The sequence below is a fragment of the Rhinopithecus bieti genome, unplaced genomic scaffold (assembly GCF_001698545.2).
Source record: "Rhinopithecus bieti isolate Rb0 unplaced genomic scaffold, ASM169854v2 scaffold_1530, whole genome shotgun sequence".
Taxonomy (NCBI): Eukaryota; Metazoa; Chordata; class Mammalia; order Primates; family Cercopithecidae; genus Rhinopithecus; species Rhinopithecus bieti.
The window spans coordinates 1,574,127-1,597,693 of record NW_016803808.1 but is presented as its reverse complement, the minus strand read 5'-3'; the positions used below and the strand labels follow the sequence as shown (position 1 = coordinate 1,597,693).

The 23,567-nt window shown below is 46.0% G+C and overlaps 2 protein-coding genes across 5 annotated transcripts in view; one reads left to right on the top strand and one right to left on the bottom strand.

The window, feature by feature from the left end:
* Positions 1-8,433, top strand: part of ADAM17 (ADAM metallopeptidase domain 17) — a 69,838-nt gene extending 61,405 nt beyond the window's left edge. For both annotated transcript variants that reach the window (XM_017853500.1, XM_017853506.1), the window contains exons 15-19: positions 1,682-1,812; positions 2,620-2,698; positions 3,473-3,561; positions 5,958-6,008; positions 6,584-8,433. In XM_017853500.1, coding sequence (XP_017708989.1) covers positions 1,682-1,812; positions 2,620-2,698; positions 3,473-3,561; positions 5,958-6,008; positions 6,584-6,925 — 692 coding nt within the window. In that variant the 3' untranslated portion in view covers positions 6,926-8,433. The remainder of the gene's footprint in view (positions 1-1,681; positions 1,813-2,619; positions 2,699-3,472; positions 3,562-5,957; positions 6,009-6,583) is intronic.
* Positions 8,391-22,977, bottom strand: IAH1 (isoamyl acetate hydrolyzing esterase 1 (putative)). Of its 3 annotated transcripts, none has more exons than XM_017853518.1 (6): positions 22,197-22,977; positions 20,827-20,879; positions 18,517-18,665; positions 15,463-15,624; positions 12,423-12,541; positions 8,391-8,865 (listed from the first exon to the last, which is right to left on the bottom strand). In XM_017853518.1, the coding sequence occupies exons 1-6, from the start codon at positions 22,275-22,277 to the stop codon at positions 8,683-8,685; spliced, it is 747 nt and encodes a 248-aa protein (XP_017709007.1). In that variant the 5' UTR covers positions 22,278-22,977; the 3' UTR covers positions 8,391-8,682. The 3 variants fall into 3 exon arrangements, with proteins under 3 accessions (XP_017709007.1, XP_017709014.1, XP_017709019.1); XM_017853525.1 differs by lacking the exon at positions 22,197-22,977 and adding an exon at positions 21,757-22,156; XM_017853530.1 differs by lacking the exon at positions 20,827-20,879.
* Between the last annotated feature and the right edge of the window lie 590 nt (positions 22,978-23,567).

Below are 23,567 nucleotides of genomic sequence, written 5' to 3'. Positions count from 1 at the left end.
AAAGAGCCAGGTGTGGTGACTCACACCTGTAATCCCATCACTTTGGGAGGCCGAGGTGGGTGGATCACTTGAGGTCAGGAGTTCAAGAGCAGCCTGGTCAACATGGCAAAACGCTGTCTCTACTAAAAATAAAAAAATTAGCCGGGTGTGGTAGTGTACACCTGTAATCCCAGCTGCTAGGGAGGCTGAGGCAGGAGAATTGCTTGAACCCAGGGTGCGGAGGCTGCAGTGAGCTGAGATCGTGCCACTATACTCCAGCCTGGGTGACAGAGCGAGACTCTGTTTCAAAAAAATAAATAAATGAAAATAAATAAATAAATAAGTAAATAAAATAAAAGACAAAGAACCCAGTAGTTAAATCACTGGGTTGGAAGCTTACCATCCATATAGTTGAGTAAGGAACTCTTCCAAGTTCAATAATGTGTAGGTAAAGAAGATAGGTTGAGGGCAGTGTCTCACATCTATAATCCCAGCACTTTGGGAGGCCAAGATGGGTGGTTCACTTGAGCTCAGGAGTTGTTTGAGACCAGCCTGGGCAACATGGTGGAACCTCATCTCTTAAAAAAAAAAAAAAAAAAGGTAACACATAATAGATGCCAAATAAAAAAATCTGTTCTGTTGAATGGCAAGAGGCTTGGGGTGCTCTGGAAGCACAGAGCCCAACACAGTAAAAGCCCAAGAAATATTTTATAAATTAGTGAATGATGGAAAGGTTTTCTTTTTTGTTTTTTTTTTGAGATGGAGTCTCGCTCTTGCCCAGGCTGGAGTGCAGTGGCATGATCTCAGCTCACCGCAGCCTCCGCCTCCCGGGTTCAAGTGATTCTTGTGCCTCAGCCTCCTGAGTAGCTGGGACTACAGGCAAGCACCACCACACCTGGCTAATTTTTTAATTTTTAGTAGAGATAGGGTTTTGCCATGTTGGCCAGGCTGGTCTCGAACTCCTGGCCTCAAGTGATCCACCCACCTTGGCCTCCCAAAGTGCTGAGATTACAAGTGAGAGCCACTGCTCCCGGCCTTTTCTGAAAAGGTTTTCTTTTTGCTTGTTTTTGTGTTCTAGTTGATTGATTTCTTCTCCTAAGTATAAATATGGTTTAATTTTCTGGCATTTCTGCCATTCCTATGTATGCCCACATGGCTCATAGATGCCCAGTGTTTTATCCCGTGATCTGTCAGAGCTGTTCTTGGTGGAGGAGTTGTGGAGCTTTGGCTGTAGGGCTCATGCCCTGGGGTCACTTAGCTCTCCACCCAAGGGTGGACAGCTGTGTCCCAGCTGCTCTCCCTTTCAGGGAGCCAGTGTGGGCCCTGAGGGGCACACTTTAGACTGAAAAGCCAAGGATTAAAGTGGGCAGGGTAACAAGAATGTTGGGACAAAGGGAAACATTTAGAAGAGCATTGTGAGAGGCTTGAAGTGGAGAGAATAGTTAGACTTTTAAGAGACGTCTTTAATCTAGAATGGATTTTTCTCTGTATTTTTTTTTTTTTAAACCTTGTGGCCTCTATCACTGAAGGCTGAGGGGTGTGACCTCAGAAACTACTCCTTGGTGCGGGCTATGGATAGTATTAGCTATTAAAATAAAAAATAAATGTGATTTCTTGCCTCTTTGGGACCATGGTCAGGGAGGAAAGACGAGACAGGAGGTCTCAGAACAATCCAGCTGTCAATGCGTGTTCTCTGTTCTAGAAACTGACAACTCCTGCAAGGTGTGCTGCAGAGACCTTTCTGGCCGCTGTGTGCCCTATGTCGATGCTGAACAAAAGAACTTATTTTTGAGGAAAGGAAAGCCCTGTACAGTAGGATTTTGTGACATGAATGTGAGTATTTATGTCCAGCTTTTTCTGTAACAGCCAGATAGCAAGTTTTTATTTTGTAAGTACTTGATTTTGCAAATAAAATGAAATCAAAACACAAATGGGGCTACATCCTTCTGGTCCATTGTATCTATGGGTATTACTTAGGAGGAGAAGACAGAGTGCTTTCAGGTCCCTGCCTGTAGTTTCCTTCCATAGTGGGAGGCTTCCAGCCCAGAGACTGAGAAGGACTGGGGTGGGGACTTTATGGTAAGGTTGGTTGGTTTTAGGCAGTGGGTCCTAATTATGTTTTCCTGGATTACTTACAGAATTGACTAAGATTGCAAAATTATTCAAGGTGTGATTTTGAAACAGGTGCTGAATGAGTAGGAAAGACGTAGAAGACTGCTTGACTTACTTAAGCCAGACCCTTTTGTTCTCTAGAGCAGCATAATTTTTCTCATGCAGAATGATGGGAGAGGGTTTCAAGGTTTAAGAGTCTTCACAGGGAGTCTGGCTGTGTTCTTCACTGTGCACTGTGTATGTGTAGAGTCCTTACTGGAATGCCTCATCTTTAGCAAACTGGTTTTCTTGATTTTTGTCTCCTGGTAATTCTAAATCACTTGTAAAAATGGACTAATTATCAAAGGGTTAATGACAGCATGTCCTACTTTCTGGGGTACTCATTACGCTGAAGTTATTGCCTTGTATCAGAGATGGAAAAATGTTTGATTTTAATGAAGCCCTTTACATGTCAGTTATTTTTATAAAGCTACATTGCTTCTGAATACATTGTGTTTGGGAATGATGCTGTATGTTTTTTCTTCTTAGGGCAAATGTGAGAAACGAGTACAGGATGTAATTGAACGATTTTGGGATTTCATTGACCAGCTAAGCATCAATACTTTCGGTAGGTGATTTCCCCAGATTATTTACTGAGAGCTGAGTTGATTTCTGTGATGACATTAGAAAAGTGTGCTTTCAGAGTGATATGCTCCAATTCTGCAGTAGAAGGTGGAAATATTCACTGCTTTTGTTATGAAACAACTTTGTTGGCTAGAATAAAATGAACTCATAGATAGTCTGTCCCCGTGGAGCTTGGAGGCACAGATTTTCTGACAAGGGAAATAAAGTCAAAATATTGGCTTCCTTCTTTACCCAAAAATATACATGTGACTAGCATAAGCATAGTTTAATGCTATAGACTGAATCCTGATTGATGTAAGAGTGTTTATTTGACTGAATGCTATATACTGAATCCTGCTTGATGTAAAAGTGGGCCTCATATTTTGCAGAAGCAGGCTATATCATGTCCTCACAGGTCCATAATTTAATCACAAATAATATCCAGGTAACAAAAAGTCTTCTTAAGCATTTACTAGTAGTAGCATTCTATATGATTAGTCTGTTGACACAGTTACTCCAGGTAGCATGTTGAATATTCTGCAATCTCTTCCTATCAATCAGCTAGTATACGAGGGCTGTTTCTTTAAAAGCACTTGGTAAGGAGAGATGGTCTGGTGTAATATAGGCAGCATGGACACTCTTCTCAATACTGTGTCGGTAGGAGTGTCTAGCCAGCAGCTCGGCATTTGACACAATGGTAGTATCCTAACAGCATTTCACTTTAGATTTATTTGTGAAGTACTTGGTCAAGACATTCACTGTTTGGAATTGTTCACAGGAAAGTTTTTAGCAGACAACATCGTTGGGTCTGTCCTGGTTTTCTCCTTGATATTTTGGATTCCTTTCAGCATTCTTGTCCATTGTGTGGTAAGTCACCAACTTTTAAGTAATTAAATATTTAAATTTTGATCAACTCCAACCATGTAATCTTTGGAAAAGATAAAACTTCTTCTTAGCAAAGTCTGGGCTGATATTTCCAATAACTTTGTTTGGTGTTATTCCTAGGGGAACATGTCTTATGGAAAGCTTACCTAATGGTCTTTTTTAAAAAAATACTATTTTTGTGTGTTGGTGTTTTAATATATAAATTTCTTAGGAATTTTATACTTCTAAGCATAGGAGACTGTCTAACTGGATTTGTCCAGGTCCTTTGATGAGTAAAGCCCTTAATTAAGGGCATTTCCAAGCTGACTTTGTTGCAATAGAGCAAATATCAAACTTCAGCATTTCAGATGTTCCCCGTATATCATATAGATTATTGGCAGCAGATGGCTATGTCTTCAGCCTTCTGCAGAAGTAGGATGTAAGGACTGGGGCCCAGCTGTCATATAGAATATTTACATCTTCCCCCCAAAATAGGAGTAAGCAGTCTTTTCTGTTCTCATTCAGAATCAGTAACAGCTACAAGTTGAATTGGGCTTTGACTAAGGAACTCCTGGTCCTTTATAAATTTGAGGCCCCCTTTCATAACTGTTCTTACAAATCCATTCACTTGCATCTGTGGGGAATGGGGATTTGTCTGCTGTAGAAATGAGAAAGTCAGACCTAGGCTTCCAGATTTGTTTTTATTTTTTATTTATTTATTTATTTTTGAGACGGAGTCTCGCTCTGTCGCCCAGGCTGGAGTGCAGTGGCCGGATCTCAGCTCACTGCAAGCTCCGCCTCCCGGGTTCACGCCATTCTCCTGCCTCAGCCTCCCGAGTGGCTGGGACTACAGGCGCCCGCCACCTCGCCTGGCTAGTTTTTTTTTGTATTTTTTTAGTAGAGACGGGGTTTCACCGTGTTCGCCAGGATGGTCTCGATCTCCTGACCTCGTGATCCGCCCATCTCGGCCTCCCAAAGTGCTGGGATTACAGGCTTGAGCCACCGCGCCCGGCCCTGGCTTCCAGATTTGTTTTCCCAAACTCTTTCATGGTGGCTTTGCTATGAGCATTTAAAAATTCCAGCACAGGCCGCGCGGTGGCTCAAGCCTGTAATCCCAGCACTTTGGGAGGCCGAGACGGGCGGATCACGAGGTCAGGAGATTGAGACCATCCTGGTCTCACTACTAACACTTTCACTAACACAGTGAAACCCCGTCTCTACTAAAAAATACAAAAAACTAGCCAGGCGAGGTGGCGGGCGCCTGTAGTCCCAGCTACTCGGGAGGCTGAGATAGGAGAATGGCGTGAACCCGGGAGGCAGAGCTTGCAGTGAGCTGAGGTCCGGCCACTGCACTCCAGCCCGGGCGACAGAGCGAGACTCCGTCTCAAAAAAAAAAAAAAAAAAAATTCCAGCACAACTCTGATGACAAAGTTCATGACAACTCTGATGCTGCCTTCCTTTCCTGCTGGCTTCTCCTGCCTAGGGGCCATCTCACAGAGCAGCTCTTTCTCGGGGTGGTGAGCATGATGGGTGTAGGGAGGAAGATCTCTAGGGAGCGCTTCTGCTGAAGAAAGCTGAAGGTGATGTGCCTGGCTTTGACAGATGTCTCTGGATGACAGTGCCATCCATCATGATTGCTTTTATTGGAGGATGGAACCTATTTTATTTACAGGGAAGTTGCACACGTGGATAAGGCATGACCCTTGATTTCAGAGCAAAGCCTCTGACAGGAGGGAGGGCCATGGCTTGTTTCTGGCCATAGAATACATTGATGGTATCCAGACAGGAAGCCTAGTCCTGGACAGAGGTCCTTGCCCTTTGTTGCCTATTATGCTTCAGCCACAGGCAGGGATGGGGCAGCAGATGGCCATGTGGTCAGCCTTCTGCAGAAGTAGGACGTAGCGATTGAGGCCCAGTTCCTCCAGCAGAGCATGGTCCACAGAAACTAGAGACAGCTAAGAAGAGAGTGAGGCCGTGGGCCAGGGCAGTGTGAGGGAGGCTGCAGACCCAGCCACCTAGGTCTTCCTACCAGTCACCCTTCCAGTCAGTGCGGTCCTGGTGTATCCAGCATCTGGGACATTTGTCGTTCCATGCATAGGAAGATGCCCTTATTACTCCCCTGCTCACAGAGGGATACATTTCTCAGAAAACATAGCACTGAAACCTTGCCTCTTTATGTACTTAATGCCAAAATGCATTTCCTTTGAGTGCAAAGCAAACACTTCTAGACTGGTGGCATAACTAAAGCTTGGGTGAGAAATGGATTATCTGTTGAGCCTGCTATCCTACAACTCGGGTTCTAAGTTCTTCAGTTAGTGTTAGGAGTAGCCTGTGAGGAAATAGTACTCACTAACTGAATTGTATTTGTAGGGAATGACCTTTCTTCTTGCTCTTTCTAGGATAAGAAATTGGATAAGCAGTATGAATCTCTGTCTCTGTTTCACCCCAGTGTAAGTATACCACATGAAATAAACATAATCTTCGCCTGGTCTTTGAGGCCCTGTTAGGCAAAGACCTTCAACTGACCCAGCAAGAGCTTTCATTGGCTGATGGGAGGTCATGCTGCAGCAGGAAGGGTCTAGGGTGGAATGTTTACCCTCCTGACAACAGTGATGGTGAGCTTTGATCAGTCGCATGGATGGAGATTTAAAGAGCCGTGCTGTCCCCTTCCCAAGCCATAAGGAGCAATTTAGCCATTCAACACTTAATATTTTGAGATCAATCTCTTGGGCTCTTACTTTGAGAGGTTTGAATCCTCTTTTGGGTCTTCAAATGGCAAGTTTTCAGGATGCTTGAAAGCTAGTAATTACTGTTTTTGCCATTAAAAGTAATGTCATTAATTCCTTTTGCACCAGCCTAGTATTTTTTAGTCACTTCTTAGGTTGAGTGAGCCTCACCTAGCACTTTTTAAGCAAGAGGCATCACAGTACCAACAGAATAAGAGGCTGTTTGATGGGTAAGGTTGGAGCTGTGAGGACCACTGATTAATCTTTTATTCCCATCAATTGAACCCATGTCTTTGCAGAATGTCGAAATGCTGAGCAGCATGGATTCTGCATCGGTTCGCATTATCAAACCCTTTCCTGCACCCCAGACTCCAGGCCGCCTGCAGCCTGCCCCTGTGATCCCTTCGGCGCCAGCAGCTCCGAAACTGGACCACCAGAGAATGGACACCATCCAGGAAGACCCTAGCACAGACTCACATATGGACGAGGATGGGTTTGAGAAGGACCCCTTCCCAAATAGCAGCACAGCCGCCAAGTCATTTGAGGATCTCACAGACCATCCGGTCACCAGAAGTGAAAAGGCTGCCTCCTTTAAACTGCAGCGTCAGAATCGTGTTGACAGCAAAGAAACAGAGTGCTAGTTTAGTTGTGAGCTCTTCATAGATTTGACCTACAATCACAGCTTATATTTGTGAAGATTGGGAAGTAAGGAAGTGACTTAACAGCAGATGCTGGTCATGTGTTTGAACTTCCTGCAGGTAAACAGTGCTTGTGTTGTTTGGCCCTACTCCTTTTGAAAAGGTAAGGTGAAGGTGAATCTAGCTTATTTTGAGGCTTTCAGGTTTTAGTTTTTAAAATATCTTTTGGCCTGTGGTACAAAAGCAGAAAATACAGCTGGATTGGGTTATGAATATTTATGTTTTTGTAAATTAATCTTTTATATTGATAACAGCACTGACTAGGGAAATGATCAGTTTTTTTTTTATACACTGTAATGAACCGCTGAATATGAGGCATTTGGCATTTATTTGTGAAGACAACTGGAATACAAGAGGTTTTTTTTTGCCTTTAACTAAAAACAAAGGAGATAAATCTAGTTCTACATTGTCTCTAAATTGTGGGTCTATTTCTAGTTATTACCCAGAGTTTTTAAGTAGCAGGGAAAATGTACATCTAAATTTAGAAATCATTTGGGTTACTATGGCTCTTCATAATTCTAAGACTAGTGCTCTCTAGAAATCTAACCACCTACATTACAGTGAGGGCTATACATGGTAGCCAATTGAATTTATGGAATCTACCAGCTGTTTAGGGCCCTGATTTGCTGGGCAATTTTTCTATATAAGTATCTTCATGTATCCCTGTTACTGATAGGGATACATGCTCTTAGAAAATTCACTATTGGCGGGGCGCGGTGGCTCATGCCTGTAATCCCAGCACTTTGGGAGGCCGAGGTCGTGCCACTGCACTCCAGCCTGGGCTACAGAGAGAGACTCTGCCTCAAAAAAAAAAAAATTCACTATTTACAAAACCTAGAATATTTAAAATACAAAGATTGCCTGTTTTCAAACACTAGTGAATAAGAGGGTGAGATATTTCTTAACAACAACAACAACAGGTTGTTTTGAATAGGCTGAGGTGTGATGAGCCAGCCAGGAGACAGAATACTACCTGCTCTTAGGGTTGGGGGCTGTCCCCACAAGCAGATATTTGAATTACTCTTACTTTATTGCTGCAGGATTCTGGATGGGCTGCATTTACTGTGTGAAGGATAAAAATCATTAACCTGAATTCTGATTTCTATAAATTGCCATTAAAAGCTTTTCCCCCTAAGAACTGGAATGTGCTCACCAGCTAAAACATTTTAACTTGTAAACTTTGAGGGCAATTAACCAAGCCTGTGACTAATCATATCTCCTCCCATCCCCCATTTCCAAGGACATTTGTTACTCAGATACTTGTTATACTAATACTTGAACTTGTACCTTATGGTATTTGCTATCTTTTAACTAGTCATGATATTCTTATGCTTCACACTTTTGGAATTTGATACAAGGTGAGTGGGGTGTGTGGGTGTATGTATGAGTGAAACTGTTCTCAAAAGAATGTAAGAAAACCATTTTTATAAAATTGTGACTTTAAAAAAAAATAGTCTTTACTTCATCATTTATAGAATTAACAAGCTGCTCAGGGTGTATTTTGTAGCTGTAGCACTGATACCTGCATTAACAAATACTGTCAAAACACAATGGACCTAAGTACAAAACTTCCCTGAAAAATCCTGATACTTTTATTATCAGTGGCAAAGGTTTAAGCCTGAGGGAAAAAGGGTACCTCTATGTATTGGTAACTCGGAGTTCTGTAGATTAACAAGCAGACTTGGGTCTCCTGTGATTGGCTAATGGTCTCCATCTCCCAGCAGACTTAATTCAGGTTTTGCTTCTGCTACATCCCGCCAGTAAGGAAGCAACAAAGGCAGAGAAGAGACCTTTTTCTCTATCACAGGCCAGAGATGCGAGAACAAAAATTCATTCCCCTTTGGAGACAAATGTAGTCCATCTGATAAATAAGATGAGAAGTCCTAGAAGGGAGAGAAATTGGTTAAAGGTGGGTAACTGGCCAGGTGCAGTAGCTCACCCCTGTCATTCCAACACTTTGGGGCCAAGAATACTGGAGGACAGGAGTTTGAGAGCCTGTCTCTATAAAAAATTTAAAAAATACAACAATTAGCTGGGTGTGGTGGCAAACAAACACCTGTATTCTCACCTACTTGGGAGGCTGAGATGGGAGGATCACTTAAGCCTAGGAGTTCGAAGCTACGGTGAGCTATCATCGCACCACTGAGCTCCAGCCTGGTGACAGAGTGACTGTCTCCCCGCTCCCCCCCCCCAAAAAAAAAGTGGGGGAGGGAGGGTAGAACTTTTCTAAATGCCAGCGTGTACCATTCTCTCAGTTGTGGCCCTGCGAAAGAAAGATCACCAGCCCCTTTCATTGTAGGCATCTGACCAGAGTGGTCCTGGACTACAGTAGCACTGATGTGCTATTTACATAGGTGTTTGAACACACACAGAACCCTTACTAGTGCTGTAGTGCTAGCTCCATATTATAGTTAAGTTTCATGAAAGTCACTCACCATTAAGTGAGCTGGGACCTCATTCCAGGTCTTCCGAGTCATATGACATGATTCTCAGGTTATTTCAAAGAACCTTAACAGGTAAATATAGTCTAGTAACGTAATCAGCAAAAAATGAAAAATTTGGTATTAGGAGTGTTCAGGGGCCCCATGAGTCAATATTGTTTTTGACTCTAGGCAGGTTTTTAGGTGGAAAGAACTTGTACCATCTAACGTAGAATAGTAATTGCTGGGACACGGGAGTCCAGTCTCCCTCCCGCTCCCCTGAACTCAAGAGTATATATTTAAAAAGATATATGTATTTTTGGAGACAGGGTCTTGCTTTGTTGCCCAGGCTGGAGTGCAGTGACATGATCATGGCTCACTGCAGCCTCAACCTCCTGGGCTCAAGCGATCTTTCCACCCTCAGGTCCCTGAGTAGCTGGGACTACAGGCATGTGCCACCATACCTGGCTAATTTTTGTGCTTTTTGTAGAGATGGGTGTCTCATTTTGTTGTCCAGGCTGGTTTTGAACTCTTGGGCTCAAGCAATCCTCCCACCTTGGCCTCACAAAATATTGGGATTACAGGCATGAGCAGCTATACCAAGCCCTGAACTCAAGAATTTTATCCACATAGCCATCTCTTTCTTCGGGAAGAATCTTACTAGCCAAGAGCTCTGTTAGAATCTGGGTGGCCAACTAGCTTATGTGACTTTTTTTTTTTTTTTGAGCTGGAGTCTCACTCTTGTTGCCCAGGCTAGAGAGCAATGGTGCAGTCTCGGCCTACTTCAACCTCCGCCTCCTGGGTTCAGGTAATTCTCCTGCCTCAGCCTCCCAAGTAGCTGGTATTACAGGTACCCGCCACCACGCCTGGCTAATTTTTGTATTTTTAAGTAGAGATCGGGTTTCACCGTGTTGGCCAGGCTGGTCTCAAACTCCTGACCTCAGGTGATCCACCCGCCTCGGCCTCCCAAAGTGTTGGGATTACAGGCATGAGCCACCGTGCCCGGCCTTATGTGACTTTTAATAGACCAGAAGTTTAGATGCTATCATATAATACTAGCACTTCTTCCTCGGCCTTGGTTTTCTCATCGAGACAGTTGGAGATGAGATGATCTCTAAGGACGACCCTCCCAGTTTTGTATTAGATTGAAAAAGACATGTGAGCAAAACTAGCCCAGTAGTTTGCAGTTTCCTTTCCTCTAGTAGCATAACTTTTCTACATAATCTAAGGTGGACTCTTAGACAACAGAACTCTGGATGTTGACCCCTTTGGCACTCAAGCTGCCAAGGCCCCTCCTGATCTGGGAATTCTGGAAGGTTCCAGTGCACTCAGGGTTTCAGAGGAAGACTAGAAGCCTAGGGTCCAGATTTACTTAGGCTCTCAGAGCCTCCAAAGGTGACTAGTGACTCAGCATCCACGTGGTGGTATGACTTTCCCACTGGTGACTATTTTCCTATTGCAGATGTGTAATAAATGTGTAGGTCATTGGAAGGATTGGTATGGATTAATATTTAGGGGAGAGGAAAAAGTTGGCACTTGGGTTAGTAATTCTTGGTTGTTTTCTATGTTGCTTTGTCCAAGTAGCCTAAACCTAACAGCTAGGAATAGAGGAAGCTGGTGGGGCTGTGAGTCTTCCTGTTTGTCCAAAGAGCTTTCCACACACTGGATCCTTCCTTTCCCTGAGTACTTCAAATATCATCAGTCCCGTCCAAGCTTTCTCTCTGGATCCCAGCACAGCAATGAAATGGCCTTTTATGTGCCCTGCTGAACAAGCTCTTTACAAAATAGTGCAAGGTCACAGAAAAATTTAAAAAGACCAGTGGCTGTCTACCCCTCTTCACCAGTATCTGTGTGGAACCTGAATTTAGCCATACCTTTCCTCGCCCTAACCTCTGGCCACCACTGACCTGTCACTGCAGTCTTGCCTTTTTTTGTGGGGGGTGGGGTGGGGTTAGACAGTCTCCCTCTGTCCTCCAGACTGGAGTGCAGTGGTGTGACCTCTGCCTCCCAGGTTCAAGCGATTCTCATGCCTCAGCCTCCTGAGTAGCTGGGATTACAGGCGCCCTCCACCATGCCCAGCTAATTTTTGTGTTTTTAGTAGAGACAGGGTTTCGCCATGTTGGCTAGGTTGGTCTCCAACTCCTGAACTCAGGTGATCCGCCTGCCTCGGCCTCCCAAAGTGATGGGATTACAGGTGTGAGCCACTGTGCCCGGCCCAAGTCTTGCCTTTTTGAGATACCAAACCGATTGACTTATGTAGTATGTAACCTTCAGAGACCAGCTTCCTTCCCTCAGTGAAACACCTCTGAGAGTCACCCACATTGCTGTGCATGTCAGTCCGTCCTCTTTATTGCCGAGTAGTATCCCATCCATGGGCACACCAGTTTCCCTATTCATCCACGGAAGGACACTGGGGTGCTTCCATCAGGTAGGAATAATGCTGCTGTCAACAGTCACACCCAGGTTCTGTGTGAACCTAGTTTTCATTTCTCTGGGGCAGATAACCCAGGAGTGGACTGCCAGGTCCTCCCTAAGTCTATGTGTGACTGCATAAGAAACCAGCTGTCTCCTGAGTGGGTGCACCATTCTATGGGACCTGCTTTTTATCTTTTATATTTGTGCTTTCAGGCTTTAAAACAAAGTAACTTAATTAGAACTACATATCTCCCACAGTTTTATTAACCAATACTGTATTTAAATTCATTGTTTTACCTATTAGCAAGTTTTAGCTTTCTGCCATTCTCTATATGAAAGAGGAACTTGGCCTCGATGTTCATAAATATGAGCCATGTATTGCTCATTTACGCCACTGTGTACTAACTCCTAGCCAAGGAGCCTGGCTGAATAAGCTGCTGGACTTGTGACCGTCCTGAAACCTCCATTCCTCCCCTCCCCCAAGCCTTTTTGTTTTCATTGGCTTAAAGGGATGACTGTCTTAGCTAAGCAGAACCTTTCTAGGGAACCTCGTTTACTTCTGTGTGATCCTATTTACCCCGAGAGTACTGAGCAAGCCACCGTACCTGGCTGTCCTGCATCAGGGTCCACAGGTTAAGTACATCAGTCCCACAGTCTTGGGCCACTTGTAAACACGCATTGGCATATTCACCAACAACAGAGTTCAGGCGATTTAGTTTGCAACCTATTGAAGAGAAGAAATCGAGGTGGCAGTTGATAAACCCAAGTGCTGGCCCTTGTGTAAGTTCTACTCCACTCATCTAGACAGTTTCGAAATGCCATCAAATATTGACCCCACTTGGGCCAGCCCCAGGGTTTAGGGTGTATGTTGATGAGCCTTGCAGGTTACTGGTGTGCTGCTCTACCCAGCAGAGGACAAGGTACAGTTGTAAGGAGCCTTTAGTGGTAACCAGAGCCTTCGGAAGTGCCAGGGAGGATGTTTGAGAGGACACCTTGAACACAGGCACAGAGGCAGAAAAGGCCCAGGAGGGCTGGGCTGCTTGGAGAGTGCCGGCTGCAGGAGCTGGGCTGGGGGCGGGTAAGGTCTGCACTGGTAGGAAATGCCAGGCCATGGAAGCTGAATGCTGTGCTGACACCGCTGGCTTCTTACATGAAACAGCTGCACCACAGCACAGCAAAATCATCTGTAGGCTTCAAAGATCTACATTTTGATGCCTACAATTTTTACTAAATAGCTGTGTGTCTTAACAGCTTGCTTAACCGTCCTGAAGCTTTCTGCATCCTTATGACAGTGCCTACCTAGTTGCAGGAATATTGACAGGATTAAGAGACTAAACTCCAGCAAAGCAACTAGCACAGAGCGACTGAGTGTATCTAACAAGTGCAGGCTGCCTCATCCTCCCAGGGAGCGGCACCAGGGAAGGCTGGAGTGCAGTATCTGGGGATTGTGCTAGGTTGGTTTGGAAGGTGGGGCTGGGGCTAGGGGAGAAGGCTCAGGAGGCTGCAAACAGGACAGTGAGGGCTGGCAGGAGGCGGACTACAGAATGGTATTAAAGAGAAAGCATGAGGTTATGGGCAGCTGGACATGGGCCACAGGAAGACCTATGCTGGCCCAGGCTCTGCGTCACAGAGATCTATTCACCGGCTTTCATACTTGGGATCAATTGTTTATAAAATTCACCTAGATTATAACTAGCTACCCCATCCCTACAAAAAAAATTAAAAAATTAGCTAAGCATGGTGGCACATGCCTATGGTTCTAGCTACTTGGGAGGCTGAGGCAAGATGATCACCTGAGCCTAGAGGTGGAGGCTGCAGTGAGCTTTGAGCAAGCCACTGCACTATAGCCTGGGTGACAGCTGAATCTCTAGGGGACCAGTTATTGAGACCCCTCCTCTACCTGCTTTGCCCATCGCTGACCTTTTAAAAAGTCTGCATTGGGCTACCTTCAAGGCTAGAAAGGGGAAATGAAATTAAACATTCAGAACTTCATATATACTATTTTCCTGGGAAACAAGACAAAAAGAAGTCTGAACAGCTTCTGTGGACCGTGTTATGTAACATTTTTCCCTTCTGTGAAAGCCAAGATGACAATGCCCCCCAATTGGTTATGGCTGCAGGCCCAGAAACAAGCTGGGGGTCTGCAGTTGTCTCCAGTGGAGCTCTGTGGGCCTTAAACGCCTCCCCTGCAGAACACTCTGGTATTTCACAGCAATAGGGCCCGTCTGCCCTGATGTGTTGCCAGAGCCTACTGTCACCATATCCCACGGGCTGGGGTTTCTCCCCAAGTTTGTCTGTGCCTCCAGTGTGTGGCACCCCTTGACATATGCTGTTTGTGACTTGAGAATGCATTGGATCCTCCTCTAAGGATGACAGACCCTTTGAAAGCAAGTGACATAGCTACAACCCAACTGAACTATAAACTCGTATAACAGTAAGGACTTAGCTCTGAAGTCACACTTCCTGGATTTGATTCCTGGTTCTGTTACTGGCTGTGTGATCTTGGGCAGGTTCTGTCTTAGCCTCTCTGAGACTCAATTTCTCCACTCGTAAAGTAGGGACAGTAACAGTCTTCCATAAAGTTATGGGATGTGTGCTATAGTGTGTATAAGAAACATCCGGAGAGCTGAAAATGGGCCCAGAAATCTACCTAAAAATAATAGTTAACTTTGAGTCAGACCATACTTTGAGAAATAGCTGTTCTGTGTTACAGAGCCAATATTTTGTCCTAGAATGTTCTGGGTAGCTTAGAAAACTTCCAGGCCAGGCGGGGTGGCTCATGCCTGTAATCCCAGCACTTTGGGAGGCTGAGGCAGGCAGATAACCTGAGGCGTTGGAGACCAGCCTGGCCAACCTGGTGAAACCCGTCTCTACTAAAAATGCAAAAATTAGCCAGGTGTGGTGGTGCATACCCGTAATCCCAGCTACTCAGGAGGCTGAGGCAGAATTTGCTTGAGCCCAGGAGGCTAAGGTTGTAGTGAGCTGAGATCATGCCACTGCACTCCAGCCTGGCTGACAGAGCAAGACTCTGTCTCCAAAAAAAAAAAAAAAAAAATCATCTTCCATAATGCGCATTTTCAACATTAACATTCAGCTGACCCTTGAACAACACAGGTTTGAACCGTGAAGGTCCACTTATGTGCAGAAGTTTTTCAATCAAAGGTGGATGGAAAACACAGCACTTGAGGGATGTGAGACCCAAGTATATGGAGAGCTGCTGACTCCTATCCGATCATTCCTATCCCAGCTTCCGTGTGCCAGGAAAAGCCTCAGGTGTGGACTTCCAAGTCAAGGCACATTAGCCCCCAGGCCCAGCCCCCACAGAGCACCACAGCTCTGCAGAGTTGTCAGTGGCCTTCATGTGCACCTTGGAGCCTGGCAACTGTGAAGGTCAGCAGATGCCAGGCTCCCGGTTCCCTCCTGACCATCCAAAGCCAGAATCCCTTTTCTATGTCAAAAAAGGTCTCAGGTATGACATACTGGAAGCTATACTTTTATTAATAATTTTGGATGATTGAAAACAGACTGGAATGGACATACTGAGCCCCTAAGAAACAGAAGCCCCAGGCAGGAAACCACTGTTCTATCAGTTCTTCCCTCAGCATTGCTATCCAGATTTGCTGAGATTGGCTGTGGTTTGTTTACCTTGTATGATGCACTCTTTTTCCCAGGCTGTTTCACAAAGTGGGGTCGGCGTGATGAGAATGACTCGATTCTCAGGGATGTCCACAGACTTCAGGTACTGCACCATGCTCTTTAAATTCGCAGCATACTCCTCCAGGGGAATGTGCTGCTTGGGATTCTCATCTGCTCAAGAGAAACATGAGTACTCACCAGATGCATATTTATTATAAGTGACCATTCAGGTGAAGACACTTCTGCAAATGCCAGTTATTCATGATGTCACTGGGGGATTGTTTAACACCAAGGACACAAAGAGAAGGTTTTCTCCTTAATGAGTTCAATTGTATAGTTCTTCATAAAACAAGACTTCAAAAGCTCTAACTGGGGCACTGTAACTACTCTTGTCTTTTCTTCACTAGTATCCAGATGGTTATTAATTACATTGAATTTATAAAGAAATTAAAGATCCCAGCCTGTTAAGTGAGACGGCCTAGGTTCAAATCCTGGCTTTGTCACTCCTCGCCACAGAACCACGGATACTTAGCCTTTCTGTACCTCATTGGTAAAATGGAAGACGGTAATAGGGTCTCCCTCCTAGGACTGAAAATCAAAATAGCTAAGAGTTTACAGCACTGAGAGCAGGTGCCTTCACAAAGCAAGTACTCAGTCTAAACAAACGGCACCCATGACTACTACTACTGTTACTGCAAAGGAGTATTTTCTAGACAGGCTCTCACTGAAGTATTACAAGCGTCATTATATACCATTTGCTAACCACATGTAAGTATAGTATCAAGAAAAAAAAAGTCACCAATGATCCTGCCACCCAGAAAACCACTGTTGGCATTTGGATGTATATCTTTCCAGTCTTTCCATGAAGATACGTATACTTTTACAAAAATGAGTTTGCACTGAAGATTATATTCACACTGAAGACTTTATATTTTGCTTTTCTCTACAGATTGTTTTAGAGACGGGTTCTTGCTCTGTCACCCGGGCTGCAGTGTAGTGTGATCACAGCTCACTGTAACCTGGAACTCCTGGGCCCAAGCAACCCTCCCCTCCCAGCTCAGCTTCCTAAGCTGGGACTAGCCGGGACTAGCATGCATCACCACAATCGGCAAACTTTGTTGCTGTTGAGACAGAGTCTCACTCTGTTGCCCAGGCTGGTCTCAAACTCCTGGCCTGGCCTCCCAGTGTTGGGATTACAGGCATGAGCCACCATGCCTGGCTCACGTAACATATGAGCTTTTCTGTGTCCCTAAATAGTCCTCAAAAAATGGTATTTAGTTGTAGGGTGACCACACGATGTTCGTTTCCTTACTGTACAGCTTCTAATCTGCTGTTATAAATAGCAATACATGGCCAGGTGCGGTGGCTCACGTCTGAAATCCTAGCACTTTGGGAGGCCAAGGCAGGTGGATCACCTGAGATCAGGAGTTCGAGACCAGCCTGGCCAACATGGCAAAACCCTGTCTCTACTAAAAATACAAAAATTAGCCAGGCGTGCTGGCAAGCACCTGTAATCCCAGCTACTCGGGAGGCTGAAGCAGGAGAATCATTTGAACCTGGGAGGTGGAGGTTACAGTGAGCCGAGATCGTATCACTTCATTCCAGCCTAAAGAGTGAAACTTTCTCAAAAAAATAAAAAATAAAAAGCAATACACAGAAATCTCTGCACACACATCTGGCTGCGTATCTGAATATTTCCTTAGGTTGAATTTCTACACGTGGGCAGTTCCTTGGCACATACCGCCTCACAGCTTTCCAGAGGATTACAAGCTATTCTCTCACCAGGAATATAAGAGTTCCAATCTTATTTCATGCCTGTCAGCTGTATGTATTACTGCTTCATACTGCTTTACTACGAGTCAAAAATCAAAATACCTTGTTTTAATTGACATTTTTTAAGTTTTCACACATTTTCAAATATCTGTTTGCTGTTAAATTTCTCCTTTTATCTGTTCCTGTCCTTTGCCTATATTTTCTATTGGAGTTATTATTTTTCTTACTGATTTCTACACTAAAGACATTACTCTCTTGTCTGCCACATTTTTCGGATATTTTCCTTAACACATCATTTTCTTTTTCAGTTTTTTCCTAGCCTAAGCTATTTTAAGTTTATTTTATAAACCTGTTCTTCCTCTGTGGCTTCCTCCACTGCTCTTATACTTAGGAAGTGTTCTTCCTTATCCTAAATTTGATAAGAATGTATCTTTTTAAAAAATTCTGTTTTGCATTTTCTTATGGTTTTTGGCACAAGATAGAAAGTGAAGATTAATTTCTTCCCAAATATAATGGTTAACGTGCAGGCTCTACCGATGCCTGTAATCTGTATTATCTTTCTTGTAGGGAGCAAGAATTCCTCTTACTGCAGTTGTGTTCCTTCATGTCCAGCCTCAACTCAGATGCCTCCCAGTGTGCCTGTGAACAGCAGACCACACCACTTCTGTGACACAAGTAGGAGCACAAAAGAAATCTCTGGAAGATGACTACCTAACTTCCCAAAACAAAGGCTGGTTTTTCTTGTTTATAGAACGCAGAAGGCTTTCTTCAAGAGTAGAAAGGGAAGAAAGGCCTCTTACACAGCTAGCTTTCCTCTAGTCACAGCAGCAATTCTTCAGCAATCAAGGAGAGACCATCTCCTTTTCCAAACCCACACTCAACCACTGCCCAGGATTCAAGCCTAACTGAGGTCAGGGTGGCTGCTCCCGAGATACCCTCCCTAAGACACACCACCAGCCGCCATCAGTGTGATGCAGCCACAAGGTATCCTTAAGCTTTCTGCTGCCAAATGCATCAACTAAAGAGAAAAACATTACAAACTTAGCATAGCACTAACAGACTAGAAAATATTTAAGTGTTTGCAAGATTAGGACTGCCAGCATGTAGAAACCAGGTGGAGAATAAAATCCACCAGTGTTAAAGCCAGGAATACATATAAACTCAAGGAGCTTGGCAAAACTGTATCTATTGGGAGAAAGTAAACAGTTGAAAAAAGTATATTAAATGTAAGTTTGCTGTAACATAAAAACGATTAAAAGTGAGCTAGAAGAACATAAAAAATGCTTTTACCTTTTAATGCACTGTCATTGGCCCCAAAGAAAATTGTAACTGCTACTGGGATGTCCAAGCTGTTTCCTTTCCTGATTAATCTTGGAAGGATAATTTTGGCCCATCTGGTATTGTAACCTGAGAATCCACGATTCAGAACATCACATTTTCTGAAACGAAAAATTTTAAAAGATGAATTGTGGGCAAGAAGTGTTTATGGTCCCAGTAACCAGCCTTTAGTGAGGGTGTGCTCTCTGGGATTCTGAGCCCGTCACATGTCTCTGAGCCACCCCCAGGTTTCACTTTGATAGGAGTAAGAACACAGTTGAAGCATGCTAATCTTAAGCCTTTCAAAGATATACATAAATACGCCATACTCCTCCATGAGAGGAGTAATTTTATATAAAGGGGCTGTGATGAAGTCTACAGCCTATTTGACTTCAAGCATGGTATAGTGGGGTGCTTTTAAAATGGAGTTCACAAAAGAGAATCTCAGCAAGTATCTCAGGTAAAGTCACTAATATCCTGGAACTTAGTTTAGTTTATATTTAAATAGTCTATAGAATATTTGAGATTTCTGGTTTGATTAAATAGTTTTAGTAAATGTATTGTTTCAACTTAAACCGGTTCATTAGTAGGCTTTTGTTTCCTTCTTAAAATAGTTGGATACACAGTACTGTAGGTGTAATGGAGGAAAAAAAAAAAAAAGCCAGGTTGTCTGGATTTATTCTCAGCTCTATCTGTGACTAGGCATGACCCTGGGCGTGCTGTGAGCCTTCCTCACATGTCAAGTGAGGAGACTTCCAGTGAAGGAACAGGAAGTAGGTTTAAAACCCCTCAGAGAATACCAGTCACATAAGAGGGACTCTTGTTTTCTTAGTCTTGGTAAAATGATATGATTTGGGATTTGCTTCAGAATAATCCAGAATAATCCATAGCAGGAGGGATGGATGGGCTCATTTCACTCTTTGCTTCTGTAGATATTTAAAGTTGTCCATAAAGTTTTCTTAAAATGACTCCTGGGGTTCAATTTACGATTAGTAAATCAATATGGTTCATCTTGGTGTATTCACATTCCTATATGTGCATAACCAAGCAGAGAAGCTGGAGCACTAGTGGAGAACTGCAGGCCACAGCGTTAGGCAGTGGGCTCCAAAGCAGCACAAGGGGACACTTTTTATGACACTACTCAAAGTTCTCAGGTGACATTTATAAACTGGAGAACAATAACCAAAACTCAGCCTTCCCTCAGAGTGAGATTGCTTTTGTCTGTAATGATGATAAAACGGTGACGAGCCACTTTACAGAGTGAAATCACGATACGTTAAAATGAAGCTCTGGGCTGGGTGTGGGGGCAAATGCCTGTAGGTCTCAGCTACTCAGGAGGCTGAGATGATGGTGGCTTCAGCCCCAGAGGTGGAGGCTGCAGTGAGGCCTGATCACACTGCTGCACTCCAGCCTGCGGGAGAGTTTTCGGGCCTCTGAGCCCAAGCTAAGCCATCATAACCCCTGTGACCTGCACGTATATATCCAGGTGGCCTGGAGCGACTGAAAAACCACAAAAGGAATGAAACAGCCAATTCCTGCCTTAACTGATGACATTCCACCATTGTGATTTGTTCCTGCCCCACTCTTATCAATTGACCTTGTGACATTCCTCCCCTGGACAGTGAGTCTCAGGAGCTCCCCACAGAGCACCCTGTGACCCCCTTCCCTGCTAACAATAGATAACCACCTTTAACTGTAATTTTCCACTACCTCCCCAAATCCTACAAAACCGCCCCAGCCCATCTCCCTTTGCTCTTTACAGACTCAGCCCACTTGCACCCAAGTGAATAAACAGCCTTGTTGCTCACACAAAGCCTGTTTGGTGGTCTCTTCACACGGACGCGTGTAACAAGAGACCCCGTCACAAACAAAAACCATCAAAACCCAAAATAAAGTGCGGCAGAATTGTGACAAGGTGAGTCTCAGCCATGGCAGCACTTCAAAAAAAAAAAAAAAAAAGGCAAAGTAGCTTCCTACCAGTGTGGTGTGGCAGTAAAACTGCAAGCTGGACTTGGATCTGTCTGCCGTTGACCAGCAGAGAGGCACTGGCCATTTACTTGATTTGTCTGAGTCTACCCAGCCATCAGAGCTCAACCCTAAAATATCTAATTGGTCAGACTGAGTGAAGACTAAATTTTTTCAGTTCCTTCTCCTATGTATGATTAGGGAAGGCAAGCAAAATTAACAAAGGACAAATGTTCTGTTCAGAACTATCCATCCGTAAGATGGATCCCTAAGACATTTTCCATCTGCAAGTACTCAAGTATCGGAAACCACTCTCACCTGACCAGCTTGTCAGCCAGCGATGCTCCCCATCCACCCTGCTGGAAGGAAAACTGGAGGAAGAAAAGCCCATTATTACTAATGACTGTAACGGGGCATCTCAGCAAGGGCAGCTCTGATTGGCAACTTCTGTTTTCTCGGCACTCCCTTCTTGGCTTTGATTGCTTCACTGTGAGGTCATTTTGGGGATTACAGGTAAGTACACCTGGCAGCACTTTAGCAGAGGGGGATTTTTCTCAATCATAAAGCTAAACAGCCTGTAATCCCACTTTGAGAGGCCGAGGCGGGCGGATCACATGAGGTTTGGAGTTCGAGACCAGCCTGCTCAACATGCGAAACGCCGTCTCTACTAAGAATACAAAAATTAGCCCGGTGTGGTGGCGCACGTCTATAATCCCAGCTACGCGGGAGGCTGAGGCAGGAGAAACGCCTGAATCCGGGAGGCAGAGGTTGCAGTGAGCCGAGATCGCGCTACTGCACTCCGGCCTGGGCGATAGGGAGCGACTCTGTCTCCAAAAAAAAAAAAAAAAAAACCCCGGGGGGGTGGTGGTGGGGGGAAGCTAAACAGAAATCTAAGTTCAGGAAATAAAGTCAAAGGTCAGTGAGGAAATTGAAGGCCATGCCGCCTCACTGCTTTGCTGGTTACCGGGCTGAGGATGAACACTTTTTCATACACATTCCCATGGAATTCGGGAAGCCCTGACTGCCCCATATGCCTAAAACTAATGTTACCAGTTATGGGCGTACACAGATCCTAAGAGGAGGACACACGCAGGAATGGACTTTCTCCTCCCTCCCCGAAGAAAGAACCTGCATTTAGAAGACCGTTCCCTTCACGGGAGGTGAGGGGATCTTGGATGAAGGGATGGTCCTTTTCTACCTAATTCCTGAAGGCATTTTACTTCCAAAGTCAACCCCTAACGGCCCCACCTGTGCCCGCAGGGAGTGCGGCGAGCGGGTTCACGGCGCCTCCACCCGGAGGCGACCGCGGGGCCTCCTGGGACACAGCGCGCGGTCGCCCGGAGCCGTTCACAGGGACCCGAAGGGGAAAGGCCGCTGCCCAGGAGGGCGCTGAGGGGACGACCGCGCAAATCGACCCGGTGGGAGGCGGCGCGGGGCGGCCAGCGCGGCAGTGTTCCCTCGCGTCTGTGCCGGGAGCCCGGGCTCTCGAGGACACCGTCGTGGCCTCCGAGACGCCGCGGGCGCGGAAGGCGCAGCCACCAGGGGACCCGTCGCTCCTCCGGGGTCGCCACCGGCGTGGCCAGGCCTCCGGCCCGGCCGTCTCAGAGGCCGAAAAGGACGGCGAGGAGCCTCGGCAGCGACCCCGCAGGGAGGCCGGGGCGGAAGGCCGAGCGTCGGGGCGGCGGTACCTGGGTGATGGAGTCCCCGAAGAGCAACAAGCGAGGCCAGGGCAGGGCGCTCCCGCAGCCCGCGGCCTCGCACAGCGCCATGGAGCCGCCGGTCGGGGCGGGGCGAAGCCGCCAGCCGGGAGAGGCGCTTGCGCAGTGGCCGCCCGTGGGTTCCAGGGGCAGGGCTCGGCCGGCTCCTAAGCACTTTGGTGAGGCACAAAAGTCGTTGCCTCTCGGAGTCCGGAGTCCGTTTGCAAGAAGCTCGGCCTCCGCGCTTGCTCACTCACAGCAAGGCTGCCCCCAGGGAATCCGAAACCCGCGTCCCGCCGCGTGGTTCCCAGAAGAAAAGCGGTTCGGGGCCGCCCTAAGCGCACCCCGCGCTGCGCGGGTGCAGGTGCGTTCGGCAAAGGGCAGGAGTGTGTCCGCAGGACGAGCGGCGGGAACCACAGCTGACCCTTGGTGGGGCGGAGGGCTGCTCCAGGCCCCCCTGGAAGAGGTCGTGGGGTGCGCGCGCGGCCTCCTGCGCCGGGCGTCACAATGGAGGGTCTGTAACACTCAAGAGGACGCAGTCACTGCGGAAACCCTGGCAGTACCTCGTGGTTCTGCGAATGATAAGGGAAGGCAGCTGCACCTTCAGTGCGCGCGCAGCCGCTTTTCTTTTTCCCGCCGTTGGGTGGATGCGCGGATACAGAACCCCGCGGACACAGAGCACTGAGTTACTTCCAAGGGATTCATCTGTTAAAACGTGGTTGTAACGCAACGTTCTTACCTCAACTGTGCAGTGAAGTTCGGCGGCCGAGCTAAAAAACGGGTGGGAAGGATGCTTTGAAATCACAGGGCTGTAGATGAATAACAGAAGGGCCAGGGGAGCCGGCGCAGAGACCGACCCCGCTCCCTGGGTCGGGGCGATGGGTATAGAGCACGACCGTCTTTAGGTTACTCATCCTAAGCTCGTTTGGATCACCTGGGGGAGCTTTACAACTAAGATCCAACCAAGGGCCCTTGCTCCAGCCCGACTAACTCACCTCCTGTTAGCAGGACTTGGGTACAGGTGCACTTGTAATGCACCCCGCGTGATTCCCACCGGTAGCCCAAATTGAGAGCCCCTGCTAGAGTAAGCAAAGGCGCCTGGACTTCATCTTTATCGCAACGGCTTCATTAAGGCCTTCAAGCAGCTGAGGCTTGAGGCCAAGTCTGTTCCAGGAATCAGCTGTAGGGGAGGAGATGGAGGGGGTTGCAGGAATTCCGAGGGGAGAGAAGACTTGGACTTGAACAGCAGCAGTGGAGATGAAGACAGAGATTCAAGTGCGACTTAGAATCCTTCTTATGAACTCAAATTGGTTACCCCAGGGGAGAGGGTAACCAGCAGCGGTTGCTGTCGGCAGATCTTGA

What these genes read in the sequence shown, in the direction of transcription:
- IAH1 (XM_017853518.1), bottom strand. Translation starts at nt 22,277, where the DNA reads ATGGCGCTGTGCGAGGCCGCGGGCTGCGGGAGCGCCCTGCCCTGGCCT. An exon ending in TCGGGGACTCCATCACCCAG is followed by an intron (nt 20,880 to 22,196) that starts GTACCGCCGCCC and finishes TTCTTCCTCCAG; the next exon opens with TTTTCCTTCCAGCAGGGTGG. An exon ending in CAATGACAGTGCATTAAAAG is followed by an intron (nt 15,625 to 18,516) that starts GTAAAAGCATTT and finishes TCTCTTGAGCAG; the next exon opens with ATGAGAATCCCAAGCAGCAC.